Here is a 25799-nt window from a genome sequence, read left to right on the forward strand (position 1 = left end):
AATTTCCGTTGATTTGTAAATTGGTTTTTGAAACTACCGAAACCGAGTCCGAAGATATTGTAACGTGGTCAAGGACGCTGAGTAAAGGGGCGCAAAATAAATCGGGAAACAAAGAACGAATAGCCCTAACCACTGCTCCGGCTGCTCACGGAGAGACTAGGCTGGTAAGAGGTAAAATTTAAGGCGCCACTAACTTTTGTTTCCCGGTTAGGGAGCCGACCTCAAAAATTAGAAAATAGCCCTCTGGTGGTCGAGGAAGCTAAGGCTAAAAAGAAGGGGAGAAATACGGAACACTAATTAAGAGGAGCATAACATAATATTTAATTTCGCCTGGGACTTAAAATAAAATATAAAACAAAATTGTGACTCAAATAAGTAATAAAGGTAAACTGTTTGCGTTGGTTTTTTTTTAGGGAAAAAAATAATCTAGGGGAGGAAAAAGGGATGGGAGCTAGGTAGGAAGTATTGCATAACGGGTAGGTGCTTCTGGTGATCTCAGAAAAAGAGACTGAATCCCAATTAGGCTTGGATCAAAAATTATAAAACTTTTCTGCACCTCATGCACGCACAACAGAACGATAATTATTGGAATGGCCCCCGGAAACAATAAAAAAGAAGATGAACACCCAATCAAGGACGAAATTTGAGGAAAAATCAAAAAGTAACGGACACTAAGCGGAAATAAAGAAAGGCGGGAAAAACTAATACAACAAACAAACGATAGAGGACGCTACAGAGGAAACCAAAGAAGCGACATAGAACGTAGAAAGCAGGGTGAAAGATAAATGAGCATACAATCATAGGGAAAAGATTAAAGAACCAAAAGGAATAGGAAGATGGCAAAAACGGCATAATAGATATAAGGAAAAAAATACGGCGAATTTCAAACGTAATTTATAATCCCAAAAGAAATAAAAGGAATACTAGAGAATGGTACGCCACTAGTATACAACCACCAACAAAACTCAAAAGAAAATCCCTAATTCTAAAATTAAATATGAACCCTAACCTAAATTAAAACTAAAATAAAATTTCTAAAGGGGTTTCGAAGGCGACAAAACTAAATAAGAACTAAAAGAGAGAAAGGAACGTAACAACATCTACGATTTTTAGTTACGTTACTTGTGTCACTCCGAAGAATTTGTACATACTATCTTATTTACATTTTCAATTAATTAGATTACATTGCTGTTGCATATATTTACTTATCTGTGCATCGTAAAGTAGGTTTTCTTGAGTTAACGTTAACTATATGCTTTTTTTCTTGAGAAGTACATGCTTTTATACACCGATTTGTACCGACGGTCCGTGGTCGAGTCAAAATTTTGTTTTTGTTTAGTTAACGTAAATTGAATTATTAATTCTTATGGAGTATTAATTACCGTTTTAGTATACGATTTACACTAGTGTCAGACGTTAGACATTGCTACCGCAATATTTTTACTTTACCTGAGCTTACCGTGTGGTTATCTGGTGGTTTTGTTTCATTTGCTTAAAGGGACCGTAACAATGATACGCAACGAAGTCATGTAACCACATGAGTGCGAGGAGTAATTCGCAATTAATCTTTATTGAAACAATAAAAATGCATATATGATGTTGTTACAGCTCGAGACGCACATTAACGATGCAACGATACGATTGCAAGTATGCTTATTTGAGTACCAGTTTAATTTCCAAAACTATCCCGACAATGCAAGGAGCTCTTTCCTGGCATACGACATCGACTCCAAGTGTAACAGATAAGATGGACTTCAAAGTGGGCTGGGATGTACGAAGCACATATTTGTCAAATAGGCGTGTGCCAACAAAAAAGACAGATAACGAGATAAATCGTCGCACAAAGCAGAACCCTAACCAATTACTTATTCCTCTCGTCAATCTAATTTCGATCAAAACAACATAATTTGCAATGTACACTCGATGTAGGTTACGGTTTAATTATACAATTAACATTTTGAATGAAATTATAATTAAACTATGTATAATCGGTTAAAGTGCATTAATTTCTTTGTAGTACAATTTAATGAACTTATGGATTAACTGTATAGGGATATGGTGCTTAGCTTATAAACGGCGAACGATTATATTTGTTTATAGGTGCGGTTTACCGATAATTTATTTACCTACATCTCGCCGGTGTCGTACATTTCACGGATGAAAGGTAGTATTTCTTCTAAAAAGGTACTACTCTTGTATGCAAATTGTAAATTAGTACAGATTCCAATAACTCTATTCCAAGTTTAACAAACCTGTTCTCGATCGCGAACATGGCGTCTTTCTTTTCGCATTAAAAATTTAAATGAAGTGTTTTACTTCAATTTTCACGAGCGCTATGTGTAATCGTCCAAATAATGTAATGTAGTCGTAAAGGCGCTCCGGTTACCAAAGGCATGCAACGTATACGCATTGCACATACCTACACAATAAAATAAATTCATTTCCAATTTAATTCCATCATATAAATTAATATCCATTTTTATTTGCTTGTTCACGGTTACTGTTCCGAAATTGGTAATCGATCAGCACCCTACAACTTTTTAGTTTACTTAAATTAGAACCGTATCTCCAATTTAACTTTCAATCCGTCCACTCGTCCTCTCCTAGGCACAGATTTTGTTTCACAGCCATAAATAAACAAGAATCATTTGTTCTTTAAAGGGTCGTCTGAAACTTTGCATTTTTTACCGACTTATTGAACCACCAACAGGCAATTTCGCAACTCGGCCTGCCGACTAGGGTGTGAACAAAGCGAGGTAAATAATCATCCCTTATAGACCAGCATAGACTAACTTCTGTAAACATAAAATTGACTATAGACTCTAGCAAGCATTGTTTTATGGAAATAGGTTTTTGTATAATTCGGCATTTTGGACTAAAAACCCTTCACATAATTAAGTGTAAGTAGGTATATAGTAGGAAGCAGTTTTGTTAACGAATTCATTTGTTGCAAGGTTCGGTAAAAATATGAAAATTTGTCCAATAACCACGTTTATTTTAAGTTATGCCATCTGTTTTAATTTAATTACTTATTTTTCCTTTACTTATATCGTAATCCGAAACCAATTTGTGAATGGCCCACATAAGTTTACATTACTTTAGTCCAATTTTTGGTATTATAGTTTATGGATGCACAATGTAGATATTTTATTGTGTAACTAAGGCGCATTGAGAAGTACCGTTCTTCTGGATGAAATGCCAACACTTATTTTCGAATCGAAGATTGATATCTGTCGGTTTCTACAATTGATATCCTATAACTAGGGAATGCAATACCGGGATCGCAGGATCTCTAAATACCTGGATCCCGCAGCCTTTTTGCGGGATTAATCCCGTACGTAAATGGAGCGGGATCCAGCGGGATTTCCCAGAATTTATCGACCAAGCTTACCCCCTACATTAGCAACTCTGCGAATTTGATTATTACGCGCACACTCGTCTCTGTTATTAACTTTGTTAAACAGCGACGCGCAAATCGGACTTATTTTGTTTTTTTTAAACGGCAGGAAGTTATTCTTGTAGAGAATATGTCGGACTCGTCGATTGTTTATGAAAGATGTTAGTAGTAAAGCGGCTGTGTGGAAATATTGCAGCGAATATTCTAGAAATCCAGATAGACATGGAGGGGTCATAAAAGATTACTCACCAGTGACAAGAAAAGATGGCAGATGTGATGCATTCTTTCCACGAAATAGAATGTGTTTTCTTGAGAATATTCCGTTAACTGGACAAAATTGCTTATTTCCGAATGTTTTTAAAATTGTACGAGATCCCGCAATTACCGGGATCCCGCGGGATTGCTATCTAATGATCTCGCAAATACCGGGATCTAAATTTTGCTGCGGGATTGCATTCCCTACCTGTAACTCATAGTTGGTTCCTTATCAATTCTCACACTATTTTCCCCAAATATTTAATTGTTTGTGTACACAAACGTAGACCATCGTCCTCAAGTTGGATATACTAAACTGAATTTCTACCGAGAAACTGTAGATATAGACTTTAACGGTTCTAGTGACTGTAGAAAACCTTACAAAAATCAAAACTATTTGATACATTCCAGGCTTTAGAAGCTCTAGTCTAAGACGATTTTTAGATACCTCAAAAGATTCAAAAACTTTAGAAATGCTGGATACCTTAGAATATAACTACAAACTTCAGAAATATGGAAATTTTATTTTCAGAAATCGTATTCGGGCTTTTTATGATGGGAACACAAAAACCTCGAAATCCTCTGAAAGAAAAACTAATAAATCGCCATCACAGTGCTCGCGTACTCGTATCACAAGCAATATAATATCGTAATTTTAGCCATGAAAATCAATGAAAACCTTATTAATGACTGTTTTTAAATACATAGTGGCCATGGATTCATGGCGATTTTGTTTTGTTTATTGTATCCATGGCAACTGAGGCTGCCGGGACCAATCAGTAAAAATGGCTGACGTTAGAATTAGAAACATATCATTTCAAAATTTTTAAAAATGAGATATTTATTTATTTATTTATTTATTATCCTTCTCTTGTTCTGGGCCCTCAACAAGCTTGTGCCCAATTACAGAGTGACCCGCATAATGCTTTTTGGAGGTGCCTCTGCAGAAGGTCTTAAGTTGTTCTATACTACTCCGGTATTTACCTTAGGAATTAGGAAAACTGCAGGAAAACCTAATTCGGACTAGCCGACAGAATGCTCGAAACTGGTCTAAGGTAATTTCCATCTCTGCCACAGATGAAAAATTCACCTTAACCCAGGTTCGAACACCCGACCTTCGGATTTATAACTCAACGCTCAACACGATATAATATAATAGGCATACAGGGTGTAGAAACGGTTTGCGCACCATAGGGATTTCAGTGGAAATTTCTCTATATTGAAATAATTTCTCCCCTAATTATTCTACAGCAAAGTTATAAATACATTTTTGTGGATTGTAAAGTTCTGCGTCTATTCATATCGTTTGTAATTTTTTGTTGTGGGAAATCGGAAAAATTAAGGAAATTATAAATTATAATAATAAATCTAATTTTTGTTTCAATCATTTCACGGCACGTGCGGTGAATCAAAAATTCGATTTTACGCAAATATTAAATTCTAATTTAGGTATTTATTTTTTCCGGTGTCCCGAATTGAAAAGTAATAAATGAGCAGACGCAGAATTTTTCAAGCTACAAGAAGCATTTGCTTTGCTTTGCTCTAAATTAATTAGTAGAAAATATTTCGGTATAAAGAAATTGGCATTGAAATTCCTATGGTGCGTAAACCGCGCGTGTCTACACCCTGTATAATTACCTCTATAAAAAATATAGGTCGTGATCCATCAATGTAACCAGGAAAACGTAGGGCAAAAATTGACGTAAATATATGCAGGGTGTTGCAAAAGTGGTCCAAATTTTTTTTACTACTTCACTGGATTCTACGCTAAAATATCTTAAATAGACAGTGTTTATTTTTTTTTAATTTTTAGAAACAGCCGAGATACACCCCAGTTTCACCCAAAATAAGACACACGGTTGACTGTACAGCTGATTTTAACATAGACGAGCAGTAAACTAAATACAGGATGAGTTTTTAAATGTTGCAAGGCGATATCTCGAAATTTTAAATATGGGGGAACAAATTGAACATATTTTTACAATTTACTTTTCTCAATTTTTAAGGACATTGACGTTTTAAATAAAAAGATGTTTTTCAAATTCGAATCTACATTAAAAACTATGTATGTGCTAATATTTTAATAATACAGAGCTTTATAAAGTCCCCGTGACGGCGGCGCTGCGATCTTAACCTTAAGTGCCTATAAAGACAAAATTTGATTGTTAGTTTCGAGAAGGATCTCATCTCTAATTGACACCTGTCATCTCCACCACACCCCATGCTTTCCAGCCCCTATGGAACCCAGGGTGGATAACTGCGAGAAGGAATACTTACCAAATTAATTCGGGCAAAATTTTAGTAACGAATGAAAGGACAAAACCGCGATTGGGTGTTGAATGTTTACACTCTGCAGTTTGTCAGCCGTATAGCGAATTAAGAAAATCTATTGGAATCAAACGGATAACAATTTAGATCTTGCCGATTGAAAGCCATAATTTAAATAACCTTCGATCTATACTCTTATTTAAATTCTTATTCTAATGGAAAATTGATATTTTTACACCATCTAGCTATCTTTTTTGCGATCCACTTGTTTAAGATGCAAGTTATTCCGGTAGTAAATTTGTTATTGTTTTAGTCAAGATTTCTTATTACAATAGTTCTTTGTTTTGTCGTCCGAGGTCGTGCAGAGGTTTCTTTAATTCCTCTCGGTGCCCGCAGTTCTTTGTGGAAAACGACATTCAACTTGTATAGAAGAACGTACACGCTGTATTGCTACTCGAAAATTTTTGTCTGCCTTTTGGGATTCTCATATGACTGTCTAAGTGGTGACGTTTTTCTCTTGTTATTTTGCTTTTGACATTTCGCTGACGCATTTGCGGATATACAAGTTCTAATACCGTTTCCGGTATGTAACAAAAATTACGCTATAACCTTAGCTTTAAATAATCATTTTTAGGGTTTTTACTTCTGCCTTTTTTCTTCATTATTACTTACTTGATTGTTCCTTTCTACGTCGATATTCCTGAGAGGAATCCGCAGAATTTTGAATTTTATGCGCAAGGAAAATTCACTGGGGAAGTTCCGCCCCCATCCTATCAATCCAAGTACGCTATAGATGAGTTTCTACCTTACCGGCAGTTCAACGAAATACGTGCTCTACCTACATTAATAACCTGGTGACCCATTTACTTCGAAGTTGCTTATACCTGGAGATTTTAAGTCGCAAAAATTAGTTTATCCCTTTTTGATCTGCATTCTTGGTCGTTTTAAATAAAAGAAAACGTTGCGACAACAAGATCAAATATACTTTTAATTAACTTTTCAAATTTCTTTTATTTCTGAATTCTGGAGAAGGGTAACTGTGTGCAAGTTACCAAATTAACTGATCGAAACTATTTTCAGCAAGTACAACTTAGCACTTCATTGTACCAAAAATAAGACGTATGAGTAGTCAGCGGATAATTCTGATGGCTTACCTATTGGTGGCTCGTAAAAAAAGGAGGTGGGGACGACGTTTTTAATTTAAACTGGCCCTACGAGCATGTAAAATATTGGTAACGCCTAAAAACTAATACTGTACATCCTTACTTGGAATACCAGTTATATCTGCAATTGGAAAACACTCCATGTGATATTTTCCGGGCATTAAACGCAACAGCAGCCAGGTGAAGTACAGTTTTAAGGAGCAGACGAATGAAAGGACAAAATTCTGATCACGTTTCTGTCAGGTTAAGGGTGCATGGCATACTTCATCTAATGGTGAACAGCAAATGTATATTGTCAATTAATGTTTCCTTATATATATGTTAAACATTTTATATTTGCATAAATTTTAACTTCCAATAAGCTGGTAATCTAGTTGTTTGGCATCACGTATTTATTTATTTATTTAATGTAGTAATTCCGCAAGATATTTCTAAGCAAATTAGGAGTTTTGTATGCAACGTACCTAAACTTCGATATACCGTACTTTATAAAATAAGTAACCGCAATTTGGCCTTGCGGAAAGCTATATAAAGCACATACTTATACAAGCGAAACAATAAATTTGCAAACTTCAAACTATTTATATGCAATTAGCATCTCGATTTGGCATTAATACAGACACTTACTCTTCCTACCAGGAGAAAACAGAAACATTAACGTTTAATAGCCATTCGGGTGTCGCTGGAATTTTAAAACAATATTTCCAACACAATACACCTAAAAAAGTACACGTTCGGAATATCAAATTGATCTTCTTCGAATTGCAATTAAACACTCCTAATTACGACGAAAATTCTATAATTAGATGTAATCGCGAGGTTCAATTTTTTTTGTAATTTTTAACGCATTCGTATTCCAATGTGGTCCTTGCTAAACCCCGACACGTACCGGGCATTAATTCTTTTACCTTGCTCTGTGCCTGAATTACAATGTCAGAAAAGGAAAAATGTTAATTGGAGATCTAAATTTGAAATTTTGGCGTTTGTTGAAAGGTTATTATTATACCGTTTATTGGTTTCAAAACATCGTGTTTCAGTTCTAAAAATGTATAATTAAATATGCCGTGAATCAAAATAGTCGTAGGTATACCGGCGATTAATTTGCTTATTAAAATTTCTCATTTTTAAACCGAAATTACGTTACCTATTACACTGTAATTTATAACGACACGCACACCCAAAAATACGGTAAGTCAATTTAAAAAAATACTTTGTCGATGATAAATTTTCATATTTAACTATCATCGATAGTCATTACGCTAATTACATTAAAATTTATCTTTAATTATGATTAACGTAGTTCTCAAAGTTTGTATTAATAACAGAATTTATGCTCAATTTACATATTAATTTCATACCTAAGATATTCATTTCTGTGAGAGTGAAATGCTATAATTTTATCTTTAGTTTGATCATCTTTATTTTGGCCTTCGGCTTAAAAAATGTTGCCAGGAAATTAACGTACGCTTGCCCATTTAATGATATTTTAATTTATAGCACAGTTAATTTTTGTTAAATTATCCACTATCCTACCATTTTTTCCGGTATACGCTAATAAAAGAATAGGGACATAATTATGTTTAATTATTTCTTTTTAGAAACGAGGAGAGGTGTTTTTAAAATCTACTTACGACTGTCTTAATTGATAAATAAGTGCGCTAAAAATTTTTGTTAATGTTTCAAACTTCAATTAATATTGTACTTTTTTTTATCAAAATTGTTCATCTTCTCTTTGTATGGCAACTGTTATACGTTTACGTTCCTAATTGCGAGAAACCGCATTAGGACTAATTATTACAATAACTTGAATTATTTCACGGTAGTTGGAGACCACTTTTTACACCTACTTTGTGGATTTTCGTTTAGAGTTTCTCAAATTCATCCAGGTTGTAAGGATAAATTAATTTATCCTAATAAATGTACTTCTGGGTGTGAATTCAAGTCGGAAACCTCAATTATAATGTTTTCTATTGGTAAAGATCAAAAGAACTGGCCGGGCTACTAGGGCGTAAAATTGTCGATTGACTCCGTATAACGCGTATGTTTGTTATGCTCGATCAATACAAATTAGCTTCTTCATATATCAAAAAATCATTATTAGTAAAGTATATGTCTTGTTTAAACATATTTGCCAGTTCCTAGAGTTTTGTTCAATATGGTTGCAATAAACATGAAAATATAATGTTGATAGATGGGTCACCTTGTATGTTGAATTTCACGAATTTCATTTATTTTTATAAGCGTCGGTATGGTGGTCAATTTGAGATTGAACACAATTTCGATCATATTCGAATTTAAAACAATGTGATTTAATGCTGTTAATTTTTTTTAAATAATCGATTGCGTGAGCTAATTACGTTTGAAGACAAGAGATGCCCCTGGTGGAAATTACCGACACTATAGACACTAAGAGGCTATAGATAGATTTTAGGTATAAATAGATTAGCATTCTAAATACTGCTTTACGTATGTATATTCGGAATGAGGTAAATGAGGAGAGGCATTTATTAAAATGAAAGCGATAAATACGTCTGCTCAGTACCGAGATCGAACTGACAAAAGCTGGTGAAAGAGTTGCGCTACCATTATATATAAATTAGCATGGCACGATAATACGGCGTTAAATACCTATAAATATAAGCTTCACGGGCAGCCTCAGACGTCGAACTGCGCCAGTCATAATTCCATAGTGTGTGGCGCGCTTTAAGCTAAATCATTCCCTAGGGTGGTTTTTGAAGAACGAAGATATCACCTACAGCAAGATATCTACGCCACCAGGCAACCGCCGTACCGCTAAACAAGATTTTGATAGTATTTCAAGAAAAAACAACATACACGAAAACGACGGAACATAATCCGCGAATTCTGTGACCGGTCCGTGCAAATTGTCAACTTCAATTCGACATCGAAGATACAATCAGCGAAAGCCACGCCCAGAGTCTCATCGGTCCGTTTGTTTTTACCAATTCCAAGTCAATGGGGCGGATCTAGGCTATTCGACATCCAACATCTAGAGAACTCCAGGTGCATAAACAATAAAGGTATTTATGAACATTTGTAAGAGGGATATTAGCCGACGAGCAGCCGAGGCATATTAATATAATTACATAACAAGGACCACCCCAATTTAATGACGATATAGCAAGATTAGACAAAAAGGAGAAAAAGTAAATTTGTAACATCTATTACAGTTAACTATCATAATACTTTTAGCCGGACTCGGATTCTTGTGATTATGGGAAGAGTCAAAGAATTTTAGTTTTTATGACGTAGAACAGTTTACAAATGGACAATGGACGAAAAGCGAAGGAACAATTGATCTAGGGGATTGATTTTTCAGTAGAAACAAACGTTAATAACGTCCAAAAAATTAAGCGACGAATTGGTAAAAAGTTACGTGCCATAGAAGAAAATGGAGTTCTACCCTTTATTTAAAGATTCTGTCCTGGAGTTAGTATGTACAGGGAAATATAGATATGTTTAAATAAATTAAATTCTTGTCTCAAAACTTTCGTGACATACACGTTAGTTCATAAACTGTAGAAACTTTAAAGACTATGGAAACTTATAGCAACTATTTTACTTACTCCGGAAAGCTTAGACGTCTAGAGATTACAGAAACTCCAAAAACTAAAACCTAAAACCCTGGAGGGGAACATTGGAAGACTAAACATTGTTGGAACCTTAAAGAGACTTTAGGAAACCTTGGAAGCTTATAAACCTAAAATATTATAAAAACTTTAAAAATTATGTAAACCTTACATTACTAGTGTTGAAGAAAAAGTTTTGTTTTTTTCCCTTAAATTAGATAAAGTTAGTTTTCGATTTGTCAAAATGGGTTCTTTTGATAGTAAACTTATTAATTAGCTGCATTAGGTTATGGGTCTACGCTCTTTTGCTAAAAATTAATTACTCGCTGCAAAAATATCAAGAGTGACTCTTGCTAATTTACCTGACACTGACATTAAGGACGTGAGAACTAGGATACCTTGAAGATTGCTGTGCATGCATAATACCAGATGGAGGATCTATGGAATGGTGTTGAAGGTAAAAAGGAAGATGGAAAAAAGTTGTTGTAGTGTGATACAAAGCTGATTGTATTGCTTGATCCCTCAATTCGTCCACATTCGTCAAGCGAAAAAAGCCAAGAAAATTTTGGAATAGTCTACACAAAGCATTTGAAGATTCTGGAAATACTAGGAAAGTTGGGCTTCTACACAAGCTTATAACAACAAAGCTTGAGAATCGTCCATCGCTAGAGGAATTTGTAAACATAGTGGAAGTAACTGTAACTAAGCTAAGTGGTTTGGAAGTTAAGGAACAATAGATTGGAACATCAATGATAGCTGATCCATAGAAGTATCAACCAGTGATTATGGACATGAAGAGTTCAAAAATTACCGGGGATGTACAAGGTAAACTTCAGTGCAAACCAAGCAGCTGCATATGTTGGGAAACCAAGGTCAGGTGACTTCAAGAAATCTGTGAAGTGTTATAGATGTCGTGAATTCGGACTAATCAAGTCGAATTGTCCTAAGAGGAAGCTCAACAAGAAGAAAACTGACAACAAGGATAGGTTTTGTGCTATATCGACGTTGAAGTGTCCACAAAAAGAATGGAAGGGCCTAATGGGGAGTGTTCAAGTCTGTTCGTACAGTAAAATTAGATGTAAAAATGCTAAATGGTAATAAAAGGTCCGATAGAAGATTTTATTTTTCCGACTTGTTTAAAAGGTAAAGAGAGAGGAATAACCAAAATTGCCAATGCGACTAACGTCGGAGGAAATTTCTGTGGTCAAAAGTCAAAAAATATGTCTTACTTTTTAGGTTTTTCTGAAAAACTCGCCAATGGAATGACAATGTTTAGGTAATACTATGTTTTATTCAAAATTGTAGAATGTAAAAGTACCTTTCATCTCATATTTTATTTGATCCTCTAGCATCTATAGTTTAGGAGATATATCATTTCAAAGTTTGGTGTTTTTATCCATTTTTTAAAATAATGCTATCTGTAAGATGATGCAAAATCTAAAGAAGATACGATGTTTATGAGGTGTTTAGAGGTGACTCCCAACAGAGAATGTGACCTTGCTGCAGTTTTCACAGCGTGTGCGGTTGGGTTCTACTAATAAATACAAGGTATGATCGTTTTGTTTGAATTTGTATTTCCGTATTTATTTTCCTTTTAGAGTGTAGATGCGTACTTTCGTTTTAATTTTCTCGATTTTGTAAATTATTCAATTCAGATATGGTGCGAGAAAGTGTTAAAAGTAAGACACATCTGGTCAAATTTCGGATGAGTTATAAAAGGTTATATCTGGTCGTTTACGATAAGAACATTCGTTATCGCGTTGCGTAAGGTGAAATTTAATTAGTTTCCTGATGGACGTGTTATCGCTGATAAGAAAACAACAAAGAAATTATTAAGAAATGAAAGCTTTCACTGACGCTGATTGGGGCAACGATAATTGACGGTCAACCACTGGTTACAGTTTCATTTATCAAAATGGAAGTATCTCATTATACTTTATAAACTATAGAAACATTTGATGTCTAATGTTTTAATGCATTAGCTTAAGTGAATATGATACAGTCGAATGGAATTTATCTATTGATCTCTAGAGCCATTTTGTCTAGGAAATTTATAATCACACTTGTGTTCTAAGGAACTGTTTCGAGTTTCATTGGAACCGATTTATGATGAATTATATTGACAGCAAAGCCATTTGAAAGTATTACCTACCCTTTGCAGTATTCCAATAAGTACCTATCTACTTTCGAATTCATTTATTTTAATTTTGTTATGTTAATGACGTTATGAAACAGTTACATTGTGAACTTAACTGATTCCGTATCAAATCGAAAGATAACCACTAGTAAATTGCTCACTCATTAATAATTTGTAATTCCTGTTATGTAAATAAAGAATGTAATAGGTCTATAAAAATAGGATTTCCTTACTTTCTGGTGCCCAACATTCAGATTTTATGTGATTATAACTATATTGATTTTGTTAATTAGAAAAAGGAAAAGAGAACTAGGATAATAAGTGAATATATATACTTGCGCCATTACACCTATATTAATTTAGGTAACTTAAGTCTAATGATAGTGCACGATCTTAACTATAATTACTAACACTGCTAATGTGTAAATAATTACTCCAGTTCAAGATATTTCACGATTGGTATCAACAAAAAACACCCTATAATCTTATATTCTTAATACGTTAACAAATTATCATAATTCGAGTTCGGTTCGTATACGAAAATTTCTTCCTGCGTGTCTAATTTGGAATGGTTCATTTCTGAGGAAACATTTACATGTTAGATTACTCCCTTGCATGCCGTAACGCTGCCTATTATTTAATTCTAATTTTTAAAGACTACTTATTAGCCGAATATATCTTTTATGTAACCATTGAAAAGTTGGAGTAATTAATATAAACGTTTATAAATAATCACGCGAGATACTTTTTAAGAGTCTAATGCTGGCGTTTAAGTTTCTATTTTTTGTTTTAGTATTCGCCAAAATTATAGCTATCGTTTCTGTATTAATCTAATTACGTTTTAATGTTATCGAAAGTTCTAGCGAATAAACATGTCCAGTCGAAAGTATTTAATGTTAGGGGTGTTTGGGGTAAATTAAGCAATGTACCTATGAGTGTAACTTTTTAACACGTACACTGCCAAAGGGTTTACCATAGCACGTTTAGCTTCGCTACATTTCACCTTATCCTATATATTTTCAGACAAACCTTTGAATCTTTGGAACTGATCAAAAATTCTCAAAAATGTATTGCAGTGTTCAGTTCATTAAAAAATTGAGACAATGAGTTAAAGTCGGCACATTAATAACAATTTAACTCATTTAGAAATGCCAAATTTTATTAATTGCAGCCAGTGGAGAAAAATGTACATCTTATGTACTCAGCATAGGAAACGCCGTAATATAATTATATATAATTGTTTGTATAATATACATTGTAATGATCTAATGCTGAGCAGTAATTTATGAACGTGTAGCTATTAATTTCCTTCATAGCTTCATGTAGGTTCTTAGTTGCAAACGTCATTTTTTAGCTTACATTACAGGCACCATGATAGTCTAGAAAATATAAGAAGGAATCCACCCTCCCATTTGCTTGTAATTATATGAAACATGAAATTAACAACAAACAGGTTAAAAAAAGCGCGCCTTTTTTTCGCATGTAAACTTATGTCACTATGCAAAATCCATGTTAACATATTTGTGTAACTTCTACACTCTGTGTCGGTTTTTCGAGATTATTTATGTTTCCCATTAAAGAAATATTAATATTCCATAATAGTCGCTTGGGTGTTAGAACTGCATAAGTAAAACGTCTAAATCGGTTATTATAACTTGTGCCCATCATAAAACGAGACACCCACCTTTGATGCGAAGCCATTAGAAGTTAACGTTTATTAGTTTCCATCACGAATTTGATTACCTAAAAGACGTTGAATGCATTCTTATATAAGAATGAAAACGGGCTTCAGCGTAGGTATTAATTACAGATAAAGAATTTACTTGCAATGATACTAATTTAGATATATTTAAATGGAGTTCCCCAAGGTACCATATTAGGCACACTACGATCTTAAAATGTTAATTTAAGACTAAATGAAGATAATGAATTTTTGTGTTTTATATGTAAGTAAAATTTAACCTACACAAAATTTGTCTTTATCTTTTCAAATCCTTCCAGAAGATTTACCCACTGTTATCGAAAAGAAAGATGATTTTCAACTTTGTTGGTTCGTTTCCTTCTTCACCTGTTCAGCATGGCGCTTGATACCCCGAACCAAAGAGTGCTGAAATCGCAAAGCTTTAAAATTGTGATTATTCTAAAATATATTCAAAATAAGTGTATGGGTGGCACACTTCATTTAAACTTCATGTCAATTGCACTTTTTAATGCAGAAATGTCAGTTTCCAAAATAATTGAGGTGATTACTCTAAATTCGCGACTCAAATATATCTTTGCGTTTTAGAAACGAAGACAATCCTTGAAAGCCGGTCTGAGACTTAGGCTGAGAAGTCGTGCAGTAAGAAACTTGCAGGAATGCTTTGAGGAAGCGTCGCGACCCGTCAACTGTTCCCGAAAAACCAGAAGCAAAGTGCGATTAAAAACAAATCCAGAAAATAAAACTAAATCGCACGGTATTTCAAAGGTAAAATTTACTTTGGCTGGCGGTGCCGAAGGTAAAGTCACTGCGTAATACTAGCAAAACGCAACGAGTTGATGGTTTTAGATTTGAGGAGAACCCGTCGCACTATTAGACCCCCGTTGAAATTCATGGACCTTTCGTTCAAAAGCTACAGGCCTAAGCCTTTACCGCCACCCTCATCGCCCGAAACGAAAAACAAGCGCCAGAAGCTTGCCAATGTAAAACAGGAGAGGCCAGAATCACGAGTTGTGACCCCTCGAACTCCTTTAGCCGTTGAAAACCTTTCTTATTATAGCTGCGTCCATACAATCATCAATAATAAGACATTGCCTATTAGTATGTACCTGCACAAACCAGCGGCAATCCACAGCATTTTTTTAAGCTTGGTACTCAACACCCACACCAACTGTCGGTAAGTTTGCCAATCCTGTCGAGGTATTCTACACATTGAAGGATATTCCCGCCCACGGTTTTACTGTGTCCTGTGGGTATATGGTAATATCTCCAGATATTGAAATTCTCGAGTTTCCAAGGTCGGAAGTTACGGTAATCCCCCTTTTATCGATTAACGCTACCTATAACTTTTATAGATGTTCAAAATTGAAAATGGGAAAGCGATTGTGAAGCAGCAGCTGAAAGAAGTCCAAATGGAGAAGTTGTTCTGCTTCTACGTTCCATTAGGTGAGAACGAAGCGTCTACTAACTTTCATGGGTCAATTTTAGGTTCGGCCTATTACATTAAAAATATTAGCTGCTCGAAACCATTGGTGTTGTTTTTCAGCAAGCTAACATCCCAATAATGACCAATTTTATTAATTGAAACCCTGCTGTGTATTTAAATAGGTTCTTATTTCTCTAGGTAATAAATTATAAAATACATAACTTGTCCAAATAATTGGTGTAGGTGACTATCGCGAGTGTCAAAGAACAGGGCGTTGGTCTCAGGAAGATCTCAACCGCGAAATTTTACGTAAACATAACCAAAATCTGTATACTTATATATCCTGACGAGCGAACAGATGGACGGACAGTAGGTATATAACTCTGTAAATATCGACTGTATACAAAATTGTTCTATATGAAAGTTTAACATTTTATTTCCCATAATTAAGCAGCATTCCATTGTTTTTATTTAAACAAATGAATAACGAACAACAATTCATTTTTTTTAAATAGCAATGCACACTTTCATTAGGCTCATTTGATAGAGATTTTTTTTCTCTTTTCAATGACGTTACACATTAGCGCCCGTGTAGAAGAAATTAATTTTAATACATTTTGAACATTCATTGCGATGAAAACCATTTTACTGCTAATTTCGTTTTGTCTTCAAGGTTTAATAAGAAAGGCACACATTCATTTGTTTTATTTAGATGTATGTATGTAATTATTGTTCCCAATTAGGTATAATAATTTTTTTTGAAAAATTTTCTTGAATAAGGATACTAACATGTTATACCTATCATCAAAAAGAGAAAAAAAATCTCTATCAAATGAGTCTAATGAAAAGGTGCACTGCCATTAAAAAATTAATTGTTTTTCGTTACTCATTTGTTTTCTGAAATAAAAACAATTGAATGCTGCCTTATTATGAGAAATAAACGTACTTTTTTTTTATTTTTTTATTTACTTATTTATTTATTTTATTTACTTATGTACCTAAATTCATCGCAATGATCCAAGTGCCAGGACACCCTATATACGTCAAAGTCTTGTATTATTAAGATGAAAACCATTTTGTAAATTGCATGAGACGATTTCTGATGCTTGAGGAATCAATGCAAGTTCGTTTTTTTTTTGTACAGGTACAGGCATATTGTGCGTATATGTATATTAAGATGGAACCAGACAAAAAATATTTTTCTTAAAAACCTACACATACCTACATTCAATATGCCCTCGTTATGCGTCGTTTTGGCACAAAGATAAAACTTTGAACTATTTCTGTTTCATTATTAACGAGTTCCTAGCGAGTTCACAATTTTGTGATGTCTGTTCGTATGTCCGTTAGCACGATATCTGGAAAACGAATGAGCCAATTAGGACGAAATTTTGGATGGGGATTCTTTATTAAATTCTTAATCGGAGTTCGTGCATTGGCAATGCAGTAAATAAAAAAAATAAGGGCGGTCCTTTTGACATCTCTATAGTTATGAATTGATGAAAATGAACATCCTATGAAACACACTTACGTTTAAACAAGTTGTAAATCAGCATATGCATGACTAAAGCGCATTTTTTGGTAATGCAGGTCAGTCTTTTATTAGCGAAGTTTAAAATTAGGTATCGATCTCAGGAGTAATTTTGGCTGCGTTAAATAATTAATTTTATTTAATTTCAATTGACGGTACGTCTTCATTTTGGAAAACAAATCACAAAGTAAATAATAAGTTTTTATACTGGTAAGCATCTAACGGTAAAATTATAGCACCTCCGAAACCCATATCGAAATTATTTTCTTCAATTATCGATCTCACAAGTAATCTAACTCAAAATAGACTAGTGCTTGCACATCTACACTATAGCAGAAAGCTTTTAGTGAAAATTTGAATTCTCTAGCTATTGTAGTTGTGGAGATCTCACGCGGACAGCCGGCCTGCCAGCAATAACGAATATAATAGCGTATTTTTTTCAAAAATGCGCTAAAAACGATTTGAAGCATTTTGATTTGATTTGATTTGATTTATTTATAATTCCTTTTGACAATTATCGATATTGTATAGGAAGCGTCAAGAATAAGTGTAAGACAAACAATTAATGAGACATTAAACTATGACAAACATTAGATACATAAAATAGACAATTCAACATACTACTTTTCATTACAACATTTGAAATATTCGGCGATGGAGTAAAAACAATTTTCATTTAAGTAACTTTTAAGTTGACATTTAAATTGCTGCAGGTTACAGGAACTCTTTAGATATATATTGCGGTAGAGTATTATATATTTGTGGACCCAGGAACGCAGGAGAGTGTTGCGATTTTGAAGAGATAAATTCGGTATTGCTAGTATGACGTGTTTGTGTAGACAAAGTTTATGCTTACATTTAAAATACGATTTTTATTCAACTATATAAACCATAGAGTTCACTTTTACCAAAGAATACTTAATAATAAGAAGTACAACGGAATAGGTTTCGTTGAAATAGTTATCTGTTAAATGTGTTGCCTAACCACATGAAATATTATTAATTAATTAACCTCGATGACGATGCCTTGTAGGTTCCCATTTGCAATGTTGCCATATGCCATAACATCATGCATCTTTATTTAATATTATTTTGCAAAGCGACCTTTGAACTCCTCGTTATTTCATACTCATACATAATTTAATTTTATGTCTTACTAACCTATCATAGCACATTTTTATATCTGTGATACGCGGGCATAAAGTACCACTTTATGCCCTAGGGCATTAAGTATCACTATAGTAACTCATTTATACTTAATGACAAAACAAACAAATATTTGCAGGTCTTTGAAAATTGGAAACGTCAATTATTAATTGTCAATACCTACTAAATCACAAGATAGGCCTTATTTCGTATAGTTTCTGGAACTTCTTGCTCATTCACGATGAATTGAATTATTTAAAATTACGTTTGACATTTGGATGATTTCAATCACATTAGCAAATTCGAACACGCATACTCGATCAAACATAATGAATTATTTTGTAAACGAAATTTGACGAAGAAAACTATTTGTAAAACATAAAATTGTGTATGTACCACGGGCATAAACTGATGTTTATACTCTCGGGCGACTAAAAAGCTCTCGGGCCATAGGCCCTCGATCTTTTTAACTCGTCGCCCTCGAGAATATAAACATCACTATTATGCCCTTAATACATAAATAACTATTATACCTAGCAAAGATTAAGTATTCTTTGCTACGTACCTAGGTAAATTTACTAACGCATATTGAAAAAGGATTACTGTTATGATTTGGGCATTCTGTATGATTGTATTTCCTCTACGGAATTAACATAATGGCAAATCTAAATCACTCCCCACTTTACGAGAATACACGTTTTGAAGCACCAGGAATCCAGAACAAACAAAATCTCGATGATGTCGATCTGTCTCTTTGTTATGTTATTGTGCATAAAGCCAACTCATTTCAAAGTTTCCGCGGCGAAATTAATGAATCAATGAAGATTTTGCTCTACCAATGATCTGAACCCAAAGTGTTGTGGTACCTACTAAATTTGATGAACACAGCGCTTGCTATTTGAAGTAATGGGACGCTAGCGTTAACCATAGTCCCCCCCAATGCCAAGATTTTTTTGCAACATCCATAATGGGGATAAATAAACTCAAAGTGGCACTAGCTATAGAGATTCTTGCGCATTCTTTCTTTAGCCAGACATTCAAAATGGTCGTTAACATACCCCCAAACTCTTTTTGTGTAACATTGTCGGGTAAATCAAAAAGTTGCACATTTCCATAATTATACAGGATGTTGCATCCGTAAAATACACAGTAAGTAATCGCGAAATTTTAATACTAAAAAAATATATAACCAATACCCCCCCATCCTCGAAATTGTTTTTGGACTGTAACTTTTTGACCCGATCGTCTACGTAGCTGAAAAACAGTAGTTCTTATTTAAGAACATGTTACATGTGAGGGTGTGTGTGTGTGTGTACCATTTTTCAAAGCGATTGGACGTTTCTAAACAAAGATATCGTGTACACGGAGAGACAGGCAGTAATGCAAATTATAAACGATCTGATGGAAGAAAGTATGGACGTACTAAACGCACCTATCCCTTGATCGTGCTGTACAATTACATTTTGTTTCATCTGACCAAGTAGAAAAAGGTCGTAGCACTGAATTTGACAGTTATAAATTCAATGGTCCTCACCTAGGTGCAAACTATACCTAAATGACGAGTAGCTATTCGCGCCGTCGCTGTATGACAAGGCAACTTCTCTGTAAATGCCTTTGCGAATGAGAAAAAATTATGAATTGTTCTCAAATTGCGATATTTTGTTTATGTGTTTTCACTTCGTCGTTAGCGTTAAGCGTTAGCGCCCTTGAATAAGGAATCTTTCTTATTCTGATATCAAATAATTATTACGATTTGCTTATACGATGGTAGCCGTAAAAAAATCGGATTTTTACAAAACATAAACATGTTATAATTAGGGGATTGGCAGTATCAAATATTGATTGCATATGAATAATCGATTGAGGACAGATGTAAACAAGTACATAGCAGAGTTTATGTAAATAATGGGAGGAAGTATAGGACAGTAATATTATCATTAAAGAATTAAACAGGTGGCAGATTATATTTTTTATTTATAGAATGATCACAATGAAAGGTGATGACCGGGGAAGTGCAAGACAATTTATGTTGTTGTTACTTTGATACGCATTGCTTTGAGTAACCTGACTCTCGACTCTCGCCCACACAGCTTTGAAATTATGGAGAGTATCTTTGGCAACACCGCCATGAATAATGTTACCGTTACCGTTTTGCTGCAGGTACCTATAATCTCACCAACTTTACGGTACATTTTAGTTATTCAACTCAGTTACGAGAGGGCCAGGGTATCGCCCTCCCAGCGCTGAGTAAATTCAAACTATTTCACAATTTAATGATACGCTGCATCTCTTATTATTAGTTACTCTTTGCTTTTACGTTGATAATACGTATACAAATAACCGTTTTTTAGCATTCGTTTGATAAACGTATATACCTAACACCACAAACGTATATCGGTATATAGCAATATCCGCCGGACATTTATACGTATTATATAGGTACGTATAGGGTTTTAGTCTACAATAAACGCTTTTTATACGGAACTGATAGGGGATAGCCGAGGGGATAGATATAGCCATATAATACGCAATGCCAAGCTATAGCCATATCCAGGAGTTTGTTTGCTACATTTATTTAATTCATAAAACCATATGGTCCAATTTAATTGTTGTTCTTTGCAAACTAGATTGCTACACGTTTACGATATAGCACAAACAGTCACACTATTTTATGCTACAAAGTAAAGGTTTTGATCTGAACCTAAATGTTGTGACGTTAGAACTGACTGCATGAATTTTAATCAGAGGCACACTTTTCTTGTTGTTGTTATTTTGCGCCCTTGAATGGGGTGGGGGAGGGGGGGAGGGGGAGATCAATCTATATCAGTCATGACTGTCGTGAGAAGTATACAAATATTAGTTAATATCTGCCTACCAGTTCATAGATTTACTTATACCTAGGAATTAGATGTTTGAATTCTCGACTACTTTAATTCATTATTTACCTACCTACCTATATCAACATGAACAGCGCAAAATACACTTCGACTGCATTTAAACGGGCACAAGAAAAATGTGACCCCCCCCCCCCCCCCCCCCCCCGTCAATTTTGAGCATTTTATCGTTAAGATTGTTCGCCCACTTATATGAAACATAAATATAAACAATAAAAGAGCAAAATTTACTTTCTCCTACCTTAGAAAGCGCATAATTTCCTCAACATGAAACCATGCGTCCTCCCAGTTTGGTTCTTGCAATTCCAGTTTCAGATTATAATTTTTGTCGCACTTCAGAAGTAAATTCTTTTTAATACCCACATTACAACGGTTTCGTTTCGTATATGGGTAGGGGTACAAAGTTATAAGTTTCGTGAAAGGCGAAAAGACAACCGTGTCGCATCAAGTGACGATTGTATCTGCCGTACTCGACCGTGATCGGTAGGTGCGTCTGTTCCTCGCGAGGTTCCTCGTCTATAACTCGAGAACGAAAAGAGACAGCGATGTCAAATCTTCACGAATCGATTTCTACGAGTTCAAGGATCAGTACTAGTACTATTGAATTCTTCCGATCCACAGGCACCACTTAGAACCGCTGTGTTTAACCTATTTATATACTTATTTGAATTTTATTTTGTCAGTTTAATTTGTATCATTATATTTGTTTTGTGACTAATGTTTTTTACACTTTACATGTTATATTTGTAAACTTTGACAATGTCTAAATCATTAACTCTGATGCTCAATAATAAATAAAATAGTAATAATAATAATAATAATGTGAATTTTTTAAATTTTTTTTTAGGACCCGACATAACTTAAAACCAGACGAGCGACGTACAGACACAAACACTAATCGTTACTTGATTTTAATCCGTGCCATTAGTTAGCCAGGCTAGACCTGAGTTCTGACAAGAGAAACACCGACCATAATAATAATAATATGAGCCGGATTAAAAGTCATGTTTCCAAATGCGAGCTACGAAACAAAGAATATACTTATACTACAAATCGTATATGCGAATCTTCGTATCTTGTTTATATTTAGGTATATTTGTACATTATTGACATGCCACAAATAGCCACATTTGGTATTCCTGACAATAAATAAATGATTTAATTGAAAAGGTTTTGAGCTCAACAACAGTGTTTGTCCACATATCGTATAATATACAGTATGCGCCGAGCATTTTATGTTATCTACACTAAAGGGGCGCATAACGGTACCTACTTGTATTACAAAAAACTTGGTCGCAAAGGAATAGGTAGGTATAATCTCCTCCATACTAATTTATATACCTAGTCGCATTATTCATAACTTGTACTTTTTTACTTTAAATTTATGTTAGTAGAAAATGCTTTCATATTTAAAATTTATTTCCTTTCTAAACACGTTACATGCGAAACACATTCAGAGTTCCATTTTATATACTAATGAAGAACTGAACGACAAATTCTTAATAAAATAAGGAATAAGTAGGTACGTATATATTTTGTACCCACTTAGGAGTTACAGTTAGGTATAGATAGAGTATACCTATCACTTGGTGCTACAGTACAGTGATTACTGATTAGCACCACGAGTTTGGGCATTAATTTAAAATTGAGAAAGAATACATATATACTGATTAACCACGCATGCTCACTTGTCAAAAATATGCAGCAATCATTTCAATTAAAGTTTAAATTTCGTTACAACATTCTTCCGGTACATATAAAGCCTGACGGTATACGCTTATTAATTTATCTACAGGTCTGTAACAAAGGAAAATGACAAATGGACATCTAATTAGCAACTGACAGCTGTCAATTTCTCAACGAAGCATAACAGTCGTCTTGTCTGGATTCCCCCCGTATACCTACAACTTTTATCCATTCGACGGCGATTCCAAGAAAATATGAAAAATTACCTAATACTATGATATTAATGTTGTAAATTTTTACGTTTAAACAAAATAAAGCAGTTTAATGCGCGTGATGTATGATCTGAGTTAAAGATGCTGTCAAGAAAACGATGTTGAAGATTTATGACTGCCGGATTTCACATGCAGATAAGATCGAATAGATTTTTTTTTAACAGAATATAAATTTATCCTTCGGTATCTATACGTTTTTTTCTCTTATTATAGCTACAGGCCGATTAGGGACCACGGTATTGTTAAACTGAAAATTGACTTACCCCCGGGAAATCGGTGAGGAAATATTCTACCGTGCCTCGAAAGAAGCCAAGGATATAATGGATAACTATCTCTAGGTGTCGCGTGCGTCGTTATCGGCGATGGCTGTGGAAAACCAGGTTGTCCGGCACTTAACGCCGCGGCCAAAGCGGCGCCTTGAAAATGGGCCGCGAGTGCGAACGGATGCCCGCCGTGATTATGCATCATTTCGGGCTGTAGGAATCCGTTTTTGGGCACCATGCTCGGGTCGTAGGTCGGATTGGGTCGTATAAGTGTGTGAGCAGGAATGCCGGGTACCATTATTGGCGGTTTTGGCGAGGAAATTGGTGATCGCTGAGGTGATCCGTTCGTTCGGTGCGGCGAACTGTTCAGGTGACTTGGCGAAACATTCAGTCTATTTTCTACGTCACTGGAAGGTGATATGGGCGCCGAACTCTCCGATAAATGCAACGGCGAGTGTTGCGGACTTATTTGGTTCGCACCGCCGACAATTGAATCTATCGAAAAACCAATTTTTGGCTTTGAAGGCACTTGTACGATAGGTGTTGGTGCGAGTGGCATCATGATTGGATTTAATACAGGTGGGAGCAAGCTAAGTCCTTGATGGCATTTAGATTTACGAATACCAACATTCGAGTTTAAGTTAAAGCCCAACCCGCCGCATACTGACACCGTAAGTACTCGATCCCAATGGGTTTATGACATGGTCCGTCTTCTGAAAATTAGCAACATTGTGAGCATCTCCGTCGGAACACACCAATCCAAAATATTCGCACCTCACTATTTCATCGCACTTTTTGTAGAAAAATGTTCACCTCAACTTAAATGTATCGTTCACACCACCACGAAATTTAAACCGCAGAAAACGCGCGCTCAATATTGCCAATATTACTTCGCTAAGTATCTCCAATTAGCACCACTTAACACTTATAGTGTGGTTAGATGCATGCTACCGTCAGTAACACCATAGAGCTAATAACTTGATGAACCATTCCACCTTAGTGAGAGGGGGTAGAGATTAAATGGTTTATTTTTGAGGGGGGTTGTGACAAACGTCATTGGCTAGCTGCCTACACTGCCAGGAACGTAAAGTGGCAAGTCCATTGGGCCGGTAGTCAATAGAAATGGAATTACACATCTACCCGGCCCACCGTTCACACCTTTCCTATTAAAAAGAAAACAATCGAAACCGGAGTATTACACTTTTAAAGCCTACTTAAAGTTATCGACTGGAATTAAATTCAAACACATAAGAGGCGCGTTAGTAAAAAGTAACATTTTTCTTGATCAAGGAAATTAATTACTTACCTTATTTTTTAGTATGTGGGGGTTGTGTGTGCCGCCTACAAGTGCGCGCGCCTTGCGCGGGGCGTAGCTTACATTAAACAACTATAAACTGTAATTGCTGTGTCAATAGTGTACGTCTACGGTTTTTATTGCCGTTTTTGCTTGAGATTATAGACTTTCTTCGGTAATCACTCACGTTTAGATAATATATTGTAGTCCCTATCAAATATTTTTTACTACACAGATCGCGTGCGCGTCGCAAGAGACTAATACATAAAAAGGGCGCATTCCGAGCACATTACATCTAAATTACTACGAGTGTACCTACCCTATACCCTATTAAGATTTATTTTGGAAATAAAATAAAATGGGAGATTATTAATGAGGTATAAATTTAGTACCTACCCATCACTACCTAACATTTTCCGTTTTCACAACACAAAAAGGGTACCTATACGTATACCTACAGCCAGATTTAGATAAAAATCACAATCACTTTTCCAAACGAAATGGGTAGGTATATGTCCAAACGTCAAAATAATACTTTATAATAAAGTAGGTACCTAATACGTAGAAACGAGCAGCCAAAGTGTATATTGCCTATCTTCACAAAATTTTTTGGGAATTTTCCAAAAACAGACGGTATGTAGATATATATTCAGATGTTGTATCCATATGAATATACAAACGAGGGGTAAGAGTACGATGCTAAGAAAACAATTAAGTTCTTGGTTCAAAGATTTTTATTAAGAAAACTGAACTCAATCACGATGTATCTACCTATGGC

General features: G+C 34.9%; 2 protein-coding genes across 2 annotated transcripts; one reads left to right on the plus strand and one right to left on the minus strand.

The window, feature by feature from the left end:
* Nucleotides 1–15014: 15014 nt before the first annotated feature.
* Nucleotides 15015–16134, plus strand: LOC116177380. The gene is made up of 6 exons (XM_031496350.1): nt 15015–15052; nt 15098–15308; nt 15359–15610; nt 15657–15820; nt 15865–15955; nt 15998–16134. Exons 1-6 carry the CDS (start codon nt 15029–15031, stop codon nt 16072–16074), a joined length of 819 nt encoding a protein of 272 aa, XP_031352210.1. The 5' UTR covers nt 15015–15028; the 3' UTR covers nt 16075–16134.
* Nucleotides 16135–23677: 7543 nt separating this feature from the next.
* On the minus strand, nt 23678–24755 carry LOC116175454 (homeotic protein empty spiracles-like). The gene has a single exon (XM_031493583.1). It carries the CDS (start codon nt 24287–24289, stop codon nt 23678–23680), a length of 612 nt encoding a protein of 203 aa, XP_031349443.1. The 5' UTR covers nt 24290–24755.
* Between the last annotated feature and the right edge of the window lie 1044 nt (nt 24756–25799).

This window comes from Photinus pyralis, unplaced genomic scaffold (genome assembly GCF_008802855.1).
Source record: "Photinus pyralis isolate 1611_PpyrPB1 unplaced genomic scaffold, Ppyr1.3 Ppyr1.4_LG7, whole genome shotgun sequence".
Classification (NCBI taxonomy): Eukaryota; Metazoa; Arthropoda; class Insecta; order Coleoptera; family Lampyridae; genus Photinus; species Photinus pyralis.